Source organism: Macaca thibetana, chromosome 7, assembly GCF_024542745.1.
Source record: "Macaca thibetana thibetana isolate TM-01 chromosome 7, ASM2454274v1, whole genome shotgun sequence".
NCBI classification, from domain to species: Eukaryota; Metazoa; Chordata; class Mammalia; order Primates; family Cercopithecidae; genus Macaca; species Macaca thibetana.
Window position 1 is genome coordinate 5295194 of NC_065584.1, and position 13452 is coordinate 5308645.

A 13452-nucleotide genomic window follows, 5' to 3' on the forward strand; every position below is an offset into this window, starting at 1 on the left:
TGGGGGGTCATGCTGTTCTGGTGGAGGATTAGGATGTTGTCGAGGAGGGGAGAAATCAGCGGGATCAAAGAAGGAAGAAGTCGTCGGCTGATTAGGATGTTGTCGAGGAGGGGAGAAATCAGCGGGATCAAAGAAGGAAGAAGTCGTCGGCTGGGGCTATTGAGATGAGGGGAGCAGGAGGCCAGTCGGGTTTGGAGCAGGCGAGGAGAATTTGGAAGGTACAGCAGGACTGGCGGAGGGAGGGACAACTACGGACGGTAAAGAAAGCCTGAACGTAAGGAATCTCAGACCACTTCCCACAGCGCTGGCAAAAGTTGTCTAAGTCCCTGAGCATGTTAGAATTGAAAGCGCCATTTTCAGGCCATTGGGAGCCATGGTCTAATTTGTATTGAGGCCACGCGGCGTTACAGTAAAAGATAAGCCTTTTAGGGCAGATTTCTGAACAGAGGCCAAGAGTACTGAGATTGTGTAGGAGGCACCCAAGGGGGGTGGTTTTAGGAGGAATAGACTGAGAGGCTCCCATAGTGAATGGGAGTGAAGGGAGAGGGGTAGAGGAAGAAGAGACTGCCGGTGACGTCCCCTTTCCCGTGGAACTTGTCTGGAATAGAGGAGGTAACCGCCGTGTTAGGCGTCCCTGAAATGGAGGAACCAGAGGCCCGGAGGGTGGAGGAAGCCCTTGGCCCAGCCAAGGTCTTTCGGAAACGGAGAGATGGATGGTAAAGAGTTCCAGGGAATGGCAACAGTCTCTTTTTACTCACCCTGGCAGAGGCTTTGATGGTGGATGAAGTCAACAGCAATGGGAGAGTCTAGGAGATTCTCTGGGTCTTTGGCAGGTTCAGGGAAGGGAAGATTGGCCAGGAGAGGGGTGATAGGGGAGGGAGGCAGAGAGAGAGAAAGAGAGAGAGAGATTGATAGTGAGTGAGTCCTGGCCAGAGTCTATCCCCCTTTCCGGGTTTTGGCACCAGAAAGTAAGGTCAGCCAAGAGAAAGGAAAAATTGACCCAAAGTCAGGCAAGCAAGTTTTTATTAACCTGCTGCTGCCCCCTTAACAGTCAGAGGAAGTAGCCCCAAGCTTACAGAATGAGGGGTTTATATTGGGGAGGGGAGTTTGAGGGAATTCTTCGGTATAGATATCCCAGGATTGTTTGCTGGTTAATTTTGCCACATATCACCTTGTGATGTTTATGGTAGCGACTAGATGAAGAGCAAGAACTTACAGGAGGGTGTAGGTAAAGTTTGTTTATGCTTCCCACAACCTCCCCCTATGCGGTCCAGATGGTTTGTAATTGGGGTTTGCTTATCGCAGCAAGGTCTGATGAATGAAGTCTGCTGGCTCCGAAGTGGCACCTAGATAAGAGCTTAGAAATATAAAGAGGCTTGGGGGAAGGGTAGACGGCACGGAGAAGGGTTGCAGAGCATTAGGGGGAGGGGTGGGCAGCACCAAGAGGCTTTTTTGGGGTAGTTTGTCCCTAACACTGACCACAGTGCCCCTTGTGCCCTTCCAGTCTGCAGCCCCTCTTCCCTGGAGTAAATGAACTGGACCAAATCTCAAAAATCCACGATGTCATCGGCACACCTGCTCAGAAGACCCTCACCAAGTTCAAACAGTAAGTATTGTGCTCTGAGAGTGGACGTGGACTCACTCCCCTGCCAGGACCTGTGGCAGGGCAAGCCCCTCCCCGTGCCTCCCTCAAACCCCTCACTCTCAGGGCTCCAAGTTCACTTGAGGGCCAGTGAGTGGCTGCTCAGACAGAGCCCATCACTTTAAGGGGTCTCAAAGGTGAGCTCTTCCTTGAGTATCACAGAAAGATTTGTCACAGGCTTTCTGAGGGCCGGGGAGTCAGGCTCTGTTGCCTGAGTAATTTAAACAGGACTTAGAAGCCTTTGGGTGGAAATGTTCCCCAAGCACAGACTATAGGTGGTGAGGGCTTTCTGCAGCCCTCCATGGCCCTACTGGCGGGACCGACACCTGGAAGAGGTGTTCCCAGACTCTCAGGGGTCATTCTGATGAAGCTGAGGCTGGGGAGTCGGGACTCCCCAGGGAGGGCCTGTGGGCTGAAGGGGCGAGTAGCACCTAGCAGCCCCCAGATCCCAGGGAGGGAGAAGGTGGCAACAATTTTGGACTCTTCTTTTTTTGTTAAAGTTTATTTCATTCTTCTCATGTGGGAAGGTAATATTAATCTTTTATAGGAAAGGTAGTTTTCTTACATTTATAGCATAACAGATCCCCCCCTTTACCATAGACTATTTTAATAGATTTTTTTAAGAGCAGTTTTAGGTTTCCATAGAGCCTTGTGCCCACGGGCACACAGCCTCCCCGGTGGTCAGCACCCCCTCAAGTGGTGTGTTAGTTATGGTCGATGAATCACGGATATCTCATTACTGCACAGAGCCCATCATTTACATCAGGGGTCCCTCTTGGTGCTGCACGTTCTGTGGGCTGGGACAGGTGTAGACTCTGCACCATGTAGGGCCCTTAGTCGTGACAGTGGACCGCCGGTGCACTCAGTGGCAGCGTGACCGTTTATTATCATTGGGCTTTTAATACAGGTCGAGAGCTATGAATTTTGATTTTCCTTTTAAAAGGGGATCAGGAATACCTCTACTGACAACCAATTTGTCCCCACAATGCCTCTCCCTCCTGCACGCAATGGTGGCCTATGATCCCGATGAGAGAATCGCCGCCCACCAGGCCCTGCAGCACCCCTACTTCCAAGAACAGAGGTAGGCGCTCTCATGGGTTCTGTGGGGCGGATGCAGGACCTGGCAAATGAGACCCATGGGCACACAGTGGGGCAAGGGACTGCCCTCTGGAGGGTCCCTGGTTCTTGGGAATCACGCTCTCCATCCTGAAGAGTGGTCAGGGCCTCTTGGGGCCCCCACCGTGCTGTGTTCTGATGTATCCTCCCCAAAATGAGGCTGTTAGCAGCTCCATGGCAGGAGAAAGAGGGGCTGGCTGCCCACTTTGTGGTTGATGCAGAGGCTACAGGTAATAAGCCTTCTAGAAGAGCCTGGTGTGTAGCCCTTGTAAATGGTGTGAACAGGACGCATTCTGAGATGTTAGAGCACTTTGGATGTCACCTGGCACTGGAAGTACCTGCTGAATGTGAATCTAAGACTTGTCTGCCCTGAGGTCATCTAATTCCGTACCTCTGGACACTCCTGTATGCGTAACTGTGGAGGTGACAGTTTGATCCCAAACCGTGAGTCCCTGGGTAGGCAGTGCCTCTGGTTCATGGAGCCAGCTCTGTTCCTGGCCCAGAGACTGCCAGGCTGAGACAGAAAAGAAAAAAAAAAAAAAGCCCCCTGATTACAGCTTATGCAGAAAAGAAGAGCTAGTGGCAACTCACACAGTAGACAAATTGGAGGCAAAGAAGCCAACAGGCCGTGTGCTCTGCGGGCTCTCAGTGGAGCTACTCCATTCTCTTCTCCTTCCCCGTAGGAAAACAGAGAAGCGGGCTCTGGGCAGCCACAGAAAAGCTTGCTTTCCGGAGCACCCTGTGGCACCGGAACCACTCACTACCAGCTGCCAGATTTCAAAGGAGGGCAGAAAGCAGGTACTAAGCGAAATCGGAGCTGGAGACCACCCAGCTCAGCGGGGACCGGATGCCCTCAGGTGGCCTGTGTCTCTCTGAGGAGGACGCCACCTGTGGAGGCTGTGGCAGACCATGTTGTCAGTCGAGGCCTGAACAGCATGCGAATTGATGGCTGCATATGTTGGGATGTCAGGGACCCCAGTTCTATTTGCTCAAGCCCTTTCTGCCCCAGTAGCTAAGAATTAATGACGAATATCCCATGTGAGCAGGCCCAGAGAGGGGACCCTTGCATGAACTTTTGTGTCTGTCCTGATGGCCACATGCAGGTGCTAGGTTCTATGCCAAGCTCTGTGGAGACATCGTCCCTCAGAACGGCCCTGGAGGGAGGTGCCGAGAAGATGCAATGCTGGTCCGAGTCACCCACCCTGCTGGTGACAGGCCTCAGGCCCGAGTCACCGACCCAGCCGATGACAGGTCTCAAGTCCTAGGCAGGCCACACTGTCTCTGGCCCCAGATGAGCACTTCGTCCCATCAGCGGAGGTTGTGCACATTTTGGGTTGAGAAATGCCAGCTTTGCTCCTCAGTGCCTTCACCTTCCCACCTACCATGTGGCATCCTAGCCCAGTGCAGCCCTGTGGCACCTGCTGGCAGGATTGCACCAGTCTCCCAGTTCTGGGCTGGCACCCCAACAGTGTGACAGTGTGTCCTTCCGTCATTCATCTGTTCGGTCGTCCCTACGTCACTCGCTCCTCCCAGCCTTTACTGAGTGCTCCCTGCCCGCTTGGGAGCTGGGAACCCAGAGCTGCAGTCAGACTGCTCTCCAGAGAGCCAAGCTCCTGTGTCCCGTTGGCCCCCGGTTTGACAGCTCCACTTGAATGTCCAAAAGACAAATGTGCCGAAACCCCTTCTCCTGATCTTTCCCCCAAATGTGCTTTTTTCCCTGTAGCTTCCCATGGCCTTCCCTCTGGGGCAGGCAACTCCGCCGACTGCCCAGGCCCCCCGTGGACCCTTCCTTCATCTCACAGGGGCTTCGCCTTCTTGCCTCCTACATCCTCCTCACCTTGCCTAAGTCACCACAGATGGCCTCCTCACTACTGTCCCTGCTCTGCCTCTGCTCCCTCCTGGACAGAGGGTCTGCTTCAAACCGTTGATGTCACTGCAGGCCGCATTCACCCAAGTCCCCACCCTCAGTCACATCCGAGGTCGGCATGCTTTTCTCTAAGGGCCCGACAGGAAATATTTTAGGCCCCGTGGCCGTGGGGTGCTGGTTACACTCCCCGCTTTGCTGCAGTGTGAAAGCAGCTGGAGGCAACACAGGAACCACATCGGGCACTGCGTTCCAGTAGAACTGGAATTTGAATTTCACATCATTTTCATATGCCATGAAACATTTTTTTTTCAATTATTAAAAAATATAGGCCGGGCGCGGTGGCTCAAGCCTGTAATCCCAGCACTTTGGGAGGCCGAGACGGGCGGATCACGAGGTCAGGAGTTCGAGACCATCCTGGCTAACAAGGTGAAACCCCGTCTCTACTAAAAAATACAAAAAAAAAAAACTAGCCGGGCGAGGTGGCGGGCGTCTGTAGTCCCGGCTACTCGGGAGGCTGAGGCAGGAGAATGGCGTAAAAACCCGGGAGGCAGAGCTTGCAGTGAGCTGAGATCCGGCCACTGCACTCCAGCCTGGGCGACACAGCGAGACTCCGTCTCAAAAAAAAAATATATATATATATATATATATATAAAAACTGGGTGGGTGTGGTGGCTCACACCTATAAACTCAGTGCTTAGGGAGGCCAAAGTAGGGTCACTTAGGCCAGGAGTTTGAGACCAGCTTGGGCAACGTAGGCAAGACTACTCCCCCACCACCCCATCTGTTTTAAAAATCAGCTGGGTGTGGTGGTGTGTGCCTTTAGTCCCAGCTGCTTGGGAGGCTGAGGCAGGAGGATCGCTTGAGCCTAGGAAGCTGAGGCTACAGTGAGCCAAGATTGTACCACTGCACTCCAGTCTGGGCTACAGAGCAACACCCTGTCTCAAAAAACAAACAAACAAAAAACAAAGAAACCCAAATGTAAAACCATCCTTAGCTTACAAGCCCCCCAAAAGCAGGCAGCAGGCAGGTCAGAGCATGAGGCCTTGGAGCTAGAGTAGGAGGCCGGAGGCGTGGGCACCACTGCCCGCCAGCCCTTTGCCACCCACACTCCTCAGCTCGCAGTCTGCGTGCTTCAGGTTCCCCCTGAAGGTTTGGCCTCTGCCGTGGGACTCTCGTGAGCAGCCACTCCCTTGGGGTGTCTGGGACCTGGTGAATGTGTCCCAGTCACATCTCATGGTCAAGAAATTGTATTAGCCAAAAGCAGCACAAAAGAGCCTCTTTCATTTTTCCTAATTTCCATAAAGGGGAAAGCATTTTATGTCCAACTGGCCTCTGTTCTGTTTCAAGAAACAGTCCCTAAAGCAAGAGGAGGACCATCCCAAGAGACAAGGACCGGCCTACGTCATGGAACTGCCCAAACTAAAGCTTTCGGGAGTGGCCAAACTGTTGTCTTACTCCAGCCCCACGCTGCAGTCCGCGCTTGAATCTGGGACAAATGGAAGAGCGCCGGTGCTGAGACCCTTGAAGTGCATCCCTGCGACCAAGAAGGTAGCACGGAGCCAGCTTCTCCGGCGGCTCTGCTCTCCCGCCCTGCCCAGGCCGCCACTGAATTTCGTGTCTGTAATTTTTCTTTGACAGACAGATCCGCGGAAGGACCTTAAGCCTGCCCCGCAGCAGTGTCGCCTGCCCACCATAGTGCGGAAAGGCGGAAGATACTGAGCATACTGAGCAGCACAGTCGTCTCGACTTCCGGAGGCAACACCAGGCCCGATCGGCCCGGCCTGGGCGATCTGCCGCTGAGACGCCACGGAGGGCTGGGGACGCACCTGCGTCCGTTTCGCGCTGGCTGGGGCTCTGGGTACTGCCCTGCGCCCAGCCGCACCCGCGGCCCGCGCAGCTGCCCAGGATGTTCTGGGCTAATATATTTGTAAAACCACATTCTAGGGTTTTCTTTCATTTTCGTTAAGAATTTGGGGCAGGGAATATTTTGTAACTTTGTATATGAATCAAAACAAGCAGGCATTTCTGTGATCAGTTGGGCGTGGTTGGAAGGTGGGCTCTGCGTGTCCCCTCCTAGCGCTTTTCTGGCGCTGCTGGTCAGTCGTGGAGCGCACCACCTCTTACCAGTGACGCTACTGGACACCCCGACTTTTATTAAAGAATGAGCTGTTGTTACAGTATTGCATTTTAATATTCTCCGAGTCCAACATGTATCCTTACCAGCCATTCCTTTATTTTAGCTTTTGTGGGCACATGAGGGGAATTGATTTTGTTGGGAAGGCTTTGATGTAGCTTAAATTTTTTTTTTTTTTTTTGAGGCGGAGTTTCGCTGGTTCCCCAGGTTGGAGTGCAGTGGTGCGATCTTGGCTTACTGCAACCTCCACCTCCCGGGTTCAAGGGATTCTCCTGCCTCAGCCTCCAGAGTAGCTGGGATTACATGCGCCCGCCACCACGCCCAGCTGATTTTTTGTATTTTTACTAGAGATGGGGTTTCTCCATGTTGGTCAGGCTGGTCTCAAACTCCTGACTTCAGGTGATCCTCCTGCCTCGGCCTCCCAAAGTGCTGGGATTACAGGCGTGAGCCACTGCGCCCGGCCTGGTGTGGCTTAATTTTCATTTTAAGAACCACTCAGGAAGGAGCACACACAGGCATGTCCTTGGAGCCCTGTGTGCTCCTCAGCAACCAGCCTGGCAAGGTGGTACGGGGCACAGGGCAGGCCTGCAGGGTCTCTTCTGAGCACAGGCTTCAAGGTGACCACGTTGTCATTTTAGCTCCTGGTGCCCACCTGTCTCTGGGGAGTATGGAGCCCTGCCCCAGGCCTGCCAGTGGGTGCTTTGAGCTATTTGCCGAGTGCCAACAATAAGTTGGGTACCTTGTGTCCTAGAAAAAGAAACCTGCTTCCCCGTGGGGATGGGATGGGAACATTGCAAAGAAACTGGCACTGGCCGGGCTGCTGGGCACAAGAAAAGTCCTAGTAAGTCCTCGTTTATCTTGGAAAGTAACTTAGTAATTGGGTCCTCCTTTTTTTTGTCATCTTCCCAAACTTATGAGATATTTTTGAAAAAAGCTAAATTTCTCGGGCTAGTGTTTAGGCCTCCTTGTTCCTGTGTTGAGACAAATCTGTGACACCCTTCCTTCATGTGCTCTCCAGTGGCTCTGGCCCCAGCCCCAGGCCATCTGACACGACAGTGGACTCTGGGCCATACGGAGGGAGGGCAGGCTGGAGAAGGAGGAAAGGGCTGGGAGCATGGGGCAGCGAGTCCATAGGTACAGGTGCCCGGTCTGTGCCACATGGGGGTCAAAGGAGCCCAAGAAGAAGGGCAGATTACAGCCCGAAAGTGAGGCTTGCCATAATGTTCAGAGCAGGCCTCTCCCTGGGCTCCTTTTAAACCCATTTGAGACCCTGGTGCAGCCTTCAGGGCTGCCCTTGCTGTAGGGGAGGTGTCTGAGCAGGGGGGTGGCACCGTTCTGCCTCCACAGAGGGCCTGGGAGTCCCAGGGGAGTCGGACACCAGGGCCGAGGGCAGAGCCCAGCAGCAGGGAGGGCTGGGGGACAGAAGGATGGGGAGGTGTAGGGGTGGGGGTGGGGCGCACAGGTCACAAGAGAGGGACCTGTGGGTAGGGGAGTGGTGGCTAGGAGGGGCGCGCCCTGTCCCCGGGCCTGGCTTCAGTGTCGGGCATGTAAACGGATTAAGTGTTTGTGTACTTGGGAAACGTGTTCTTCCCTTTACACCTAAAAATATGAAGGGAAAGTCTTGACAGTTCTTCTGCAGGCCTTTTTGAGAAAGCAAGTGTGGTCTGCAGATGCTGGTGCCCCGGACATCAGCTGCCCTGACTTCTGTCACCCTCCTCGTGGTGGGGGCAGCACGGCTGGGGGCTCTCTGAAGGCAAGAAAGTCCCTAAAGCAAGAGGAGGACCATCCCAAGGCCCGCCGCTTGAGGCCCTCCTGGTTTTGTTGGACTTGGACATAAACGCTCTGAAGCAATGTAGAGCCCCCGGCACGCCAGGGCCCAGGGCAGCTGGGCCTCCAGGATGGAGGTGAGCAGGGGACCAGAGCCCAGCTCCACAGGCCCCCTCCATGGAGGAGTGACGGGGGTCTGTGGCGCACAGCAGGGTTCCCACATCGGCTTCCCAAGTCCAAGGGTGGAGATTCCAAGGGTGATGATTTCCTGCAGATTTGGAGAAAAGGGAAATCCTGCCGGCCACCCTTGGACTTCCTGCCCTGCACTTGGCCCTCGCACCTGCCTGCTCTCGGCAGCAGGCGCCAGGATCCCCAGGCTGCCTTAGCTGTGTGTGGTTCCCTGTGTCTGTCTGGGCCCTGTGATGGGGGCCAGGGCTGAGGGCAGAGGGGCCAGGCTGGCTCAGCCCATAGGAGGCCACCTCACCCTGCTGCCGCCTCTGCCGCCCCAACTGGAAAGCTGGCCGGATTATTTCCATTCTTCTGTGCAATGCAACTGAAGCGCTTGAATTATCCCCACAGAACCCAGAACGGAAGCAAGGATGAGGCCTCAGCCGCCCTCCTCCCCATTCAAACACGTTCATCCCGCAATCCTCTGCTAAGCACCTGCGTGCTGCCCCGCTGCACTGTCGCCCTTCTTGTGCGAGCCTACCCTCGCCCACCCACCTCACCCTCCTGACCTTAAAGAAGACACCAGGCAGAAGCACAGGGGAGCCACTCCACACTGGTGGGGCGGGCCTTGCGGGGAGAAGCAGTACGCAGCCGTCTCCGTCAGCCATCTCCGTCTGGCACTCAGATGTGCATGCCTTCGTGTGACAGGCAACAGCAGTGTGACCGTGACCTCCCGTCTCCTGCTCTGCTGCCCCCACACCTGCGGTGCAGCCAGCCTGCCACGAGGCGGCTAGAGTCCAGCTAGACCCACCCCTGGCATGGCCGACCTCTTCCTGGCTTTCTCTGGGCCTAATCCCGTGAGGAGCGTGCATTCTTCAACGCCGGAAGTGTAAGGAAGTTCAAGGCAAGTGAGAAAAACCCAAATCGTCCCAGGGAAGCTCGTCTTTCCAGGGCGTCTGAGTGAGGGCATGACCAGCCTTGATGCTGCCTCACTGCCATCTGCCCAGGGCCTGCTGAATGCTTGAGTCCATGGTGACAGTGGTGGGGACAGTTATGAGGCAGTTAGAGTTTGGAAGTCATCTTGGCCGACTTGGCTACAGAGCAGTCTTAGGAACAGTGCCATAAAAATAAAGATTTATTCCTGGCACAGATGCATCTAGAGTAAACGGGGGCATATCTGACAGCGTTAGTACTGTGATGGCCAAATGCAAAGTGCACTCCAGAACCAGCGAAGGGTGACAGACTGGGCTGAGGCAGAGCTAGGACTAACCATCTCGAGTGATACCATCTCGGGGCCAGCAAAAGTTTTGGACATAGCTGGGTCATCTGACCAAACTGCTCAAGTCTTTACGTAATTATTGTCCTGGTATTAAATTTCCACCTGCCACTTTCCACAAACAGGAAACAGAATAAGGAGATGACCAGGAAGATTGCCAGATTAAGAATTCTAGACTTGGCCAGGTGCAGTGGCTCATACCTATAATCCTAGCATCTTGGGAGGCTGAGGCAGGAGGATCGCTTGAGCCCAGGAGTTTGAGACCAGCCTAGGCAACATAAGGAGACCCCATCTCTACAAAATACCAAAAAGTTACTCAGGTGTGGTGGCACACATGCGTGATCCCAGCTACTCGGGAGGCTGAGGTGGGAGGATCACTTGAACCCAGGAGGTTGGGGCTGCAATGAGCTATGATCGCACCACTTCATTCCAGCCTGGATGATAGGTGAGATTCTGTCTTAAACAGAAAAGAATTTTAGACTTATTTTCAAAAGTAGTTCCTTCTGACTTCCAAATACACCCGCGGTTCACTGTAGCTGTTTTGGACCCTCCTGGGTTTGGCTTCCTGTGTAACTGACAGCACCTAGCAATCAGTACTTTAAGATGACAGAAATACCAAAGTACCTAAAATGTGCTAATACTTTAATACAGAGGTCACTCTGCATGTGTCTAATTTATCCATTCTGATTCTTTCATTTAGAACAGCAAGTCTTAGTGTCTTGTATTTCTCTTTCTAGAAGACTCACACCATAGTTCATGGCCCCGTGATCCAGAGGCCCTGCTGGGGCCTCTGAGTGGAGCAGGCTGAAAACTCAAGCCGTAACTAATCTCTCCCCTGAAGAAAACTAAACTGAGGGCTCAGATGATGTGAAGTGTTCTGTGGCTGCATTCATACAAATGGTGAAAATGTAGCATACCTCCCCTCAAAAGCCCGAAATTAAAGACATGCCCCCAATTTAATGTGATCAATTACAGAAATAGGTTTCAGACACTTCATGGTTTAAAGTCTCACAAAATAAAGCTTTCAAAGGATCCAGTTGTATATGATTTTTTAAAAAAATAAACATTCTTCTGCTTGGTAGCTGCACATTCTGTTGCAATTCTAGTAACTCGTTGAGCAGGTGTGGGATGCCCTAGGCTCATAGATGCTCATGAGCTGGTTCAACCAAGTAAGAAAAATCTCAGGTAAGGCCGGGCAGGGTGGCTCACACCTGTAATCCCCGCACTTTGGGAGGCCGAGGCGGGCGGATCATGAGGTCAGGAGATCGAGACTATCCTGGATAATATGGTGAAACCCCGTCTCTACTGAAAATACAAAAAATTAGCTGGGCGTGATGGCAGGCGCCCATAGTCCCAGATACTCAGGAGGCTGAGGCAGGAGAATGTCATGAACCTGGGAGGCAGAGCTTGCAGTGAGTTGAGATCACGCCACTGCACTCCAGCCTGGGTGACAGTAAGACTCTGTCTCTTAAAAAAAAAAAAAAAAAAATCAGGTAAACAGTTTGATTAGCTAGTTCATGTCCCACGTTCATACTCACTGTAGAAACTGTTATGTGTGGTCACAGGCTTTCAACGACAAAAGGAGGACTCGAAGCTGTAAGGAAACATGATCCTGAAACCCTGTGCACACGTGCAGCTGCCCACAGTGGCCACAGACAGGTGAGGCTGCGAGGCGGCCACGGAGCCCACGCCCTCCTGAGCCGTGTTCTTGAACATCCCATCGCAAGTGTGACTGACGGGGCTTCTAGTAACATGGGGTGAAAAAGACAAAACAATTCCATACCAACCAGTTCAACCAAAATGTACAGGAAAGACTAAGCCAATTTAACAGAAGATAAACAAGCGGTATATTCAAGATAGTTTTAATATTAATTTTTTTGTGAATTAGAAATATCACTCTTAAATGATGAAAATTACTAGTGAAGTAACTATTTTCCCCAATTGCAGAATTACATTATTTATACATATAATACAGAGTTGATTGCATTGGAAAATAACAGTATTAAACATCGACAGGTAAAAAGGGCATCTTCACACCGCACCTCAGAGGGCCGTGAGTCCTTTGTACCCATCTGCAAAGTAACTCCACCAGCATTCAACTATTTTTAAGTGCAAACAATTTTTTTAGATCTGTGATTGCAGCATCTGCCTTCCTGAACTACATTAAGTCAGAAAGTAACAATTTTCTGTATGAGTGCATTCAAGGTTGTCTTCTGACCACCTAAGGTATAGAAAAATCAGTGCAAAAACAGGAAAGCACTATTTATAACAGTTGAATTTCAGGGGATTTCTTGTCCAAGAAACATTCTATTTTACACTATGTATATATGTATAATATATATATGAGATTTAATTACATTGAATTTTAGAGTAAAAAGTAAGAAAACTCAATTTCTTATTTTTTACTGCAGCCCCAAAAGACCGATTTAAAATGGAAACAATTTCTTTGGGTGAGCAGTGGGAGCACGATGCTGCAGAGTGAGCCGGTCGCCGTCCACACGGCCCTCGTCGACGTCCACCGCCTGAGGTCTGCCGGCTGGCACGGCTCAGGCGCAGCTGGGGCTCCTCCTCGTCACTCCCTCGAGTCCAAGTCCCGGGAGGCTGTGCGCGCAGCAGTGGGGTCGCTACACTACAGTTCCACCTGGAGAACTGGCCTGGCTTGGGGATGACAATGAGCCCTGCAAACAAAGCAGTCTACATTAATCCAGCAAAACACCGGACAGGCGACAGCCACCATGCTCGCCCTCTGCCAGCAGCTCCATGTGGTCAAAACTGGTGCTGTTGGTGTGGAAGCCAGTGTGGGAGCAAACCCTCCACTTCATCTATTTAATTCCTATCCATATCACTGCGTTCAATTCCTAGAGAATTGGAACCCTGCTGGGTGCAATATTGTGGTCTCAACACTGTCCAAGAGAAGGGCAGGCAGGGCTGGCCTTGCCCCTGGGGGAGACAGTGGTTTCTCGGCACCTGAGGACAGGTTCTTCGGAGTTTCACTGACCCAAAGGTACAGGTGCCTCGTGGGAGGTGTTCAGCGCCTTCAGCCAGGGTTGAGCCCAGGGCCCCACAGTTCTGGACCGCACACCCAGTCCCTTGGAGCCAGGGGTTGCCTTCAAGGATAGAGTTCAGGGACAACTTTGAAAGGGCATTCTCTGCTGGGGGGGTTCTTGCTTTGTTGGGTGGTGCGACCATGGCACCCTCTGGCTGCAGCTGTCCACATGTGTAGGCCCCACAGGTAGAGACAGGAGGGCCCAGGCCGAGGTGGGGGGAGCCCCAGAACAAAGGAGTCTTGCCGTGAGGCTGCGGCTGGGTGTGGAGAACGGATGTGGGGGCCAACCCACCAGGGCCAGCTGGAAGAATGGGCGGGGTGCTTCTGGCTCTTCAGGGCAACTCCTGCTGAGAGGCTCAGTGGGGAGGGGGAATCTCACCCAGATTTAGCAAGACAGGCGTGAGCTTAGGTAAACCTAAGAGGGTTTAACTTCCCA

The 13452-nt window shown here is 52.7% G+C and overlaps 2 protein-coding genes across 17 annotated transcripts in view; one reads left to right on the plus strand and one right to left on the minus strand.

Annotated features, from left to right (window-relative positions):
- Nucleotides 1-12639, plus strand: part of MOK (MOK protein kinase) — an 85411-nt gene extending 72772 nt beyond the window's left edge. For 5 of the 11 annotated variants that reach the window (XM_050796746.1, XM_050796752.1, XM_050796747.1 and 2 more), the window contains 5 exons: nt 1505-1606; nt 2550-2723; nt 3442-3556; nt 5973-6173; nt 6264-6816. In XM_050796746.1, the coding sequence (XP_050652703.1) occupies nt 1505-1606; nt 2550-2723; nt 3442-3556; nt 5973-6173; nt 6264-6344 (673 nt within the window). In that variant the 3' untranslated portion in view covers nt 6345-6816. Of the gene's footprint in view, nt 1-1504; nt 1607-2549; nt 2724-3441; nt 3557-5972; nt 6817-11535; nt 11630-12381 lie in introns of those variants that run through there. The other 6 variants (XM_050796744.1, XM_050796750.1, XM_050796745.1 and 3 more) reach the window with 3 other exon arrangements.
- The window catches only part of WDR20 (WD repeat domain 20), an 89255-nt gene continuing 87619 nt past the window's right edge, over nt 11817-13452 (minus strand). For all 6 annotated transcript variants that reach the window (XM_050796706.1, XM_050796704.1, XM_050796690.1 and 3 more), the window contains one exon: nt 11817-12648. In XM_050796706.1, the coding sequence (XP_050652663.1) occupies nt 12595-12648 (54 nt within the window). In that variant the 3' untranslated portion in view covers nt 11817-12594. The remainder of the gene's footprint in view (nt 12649-13452) is intronic.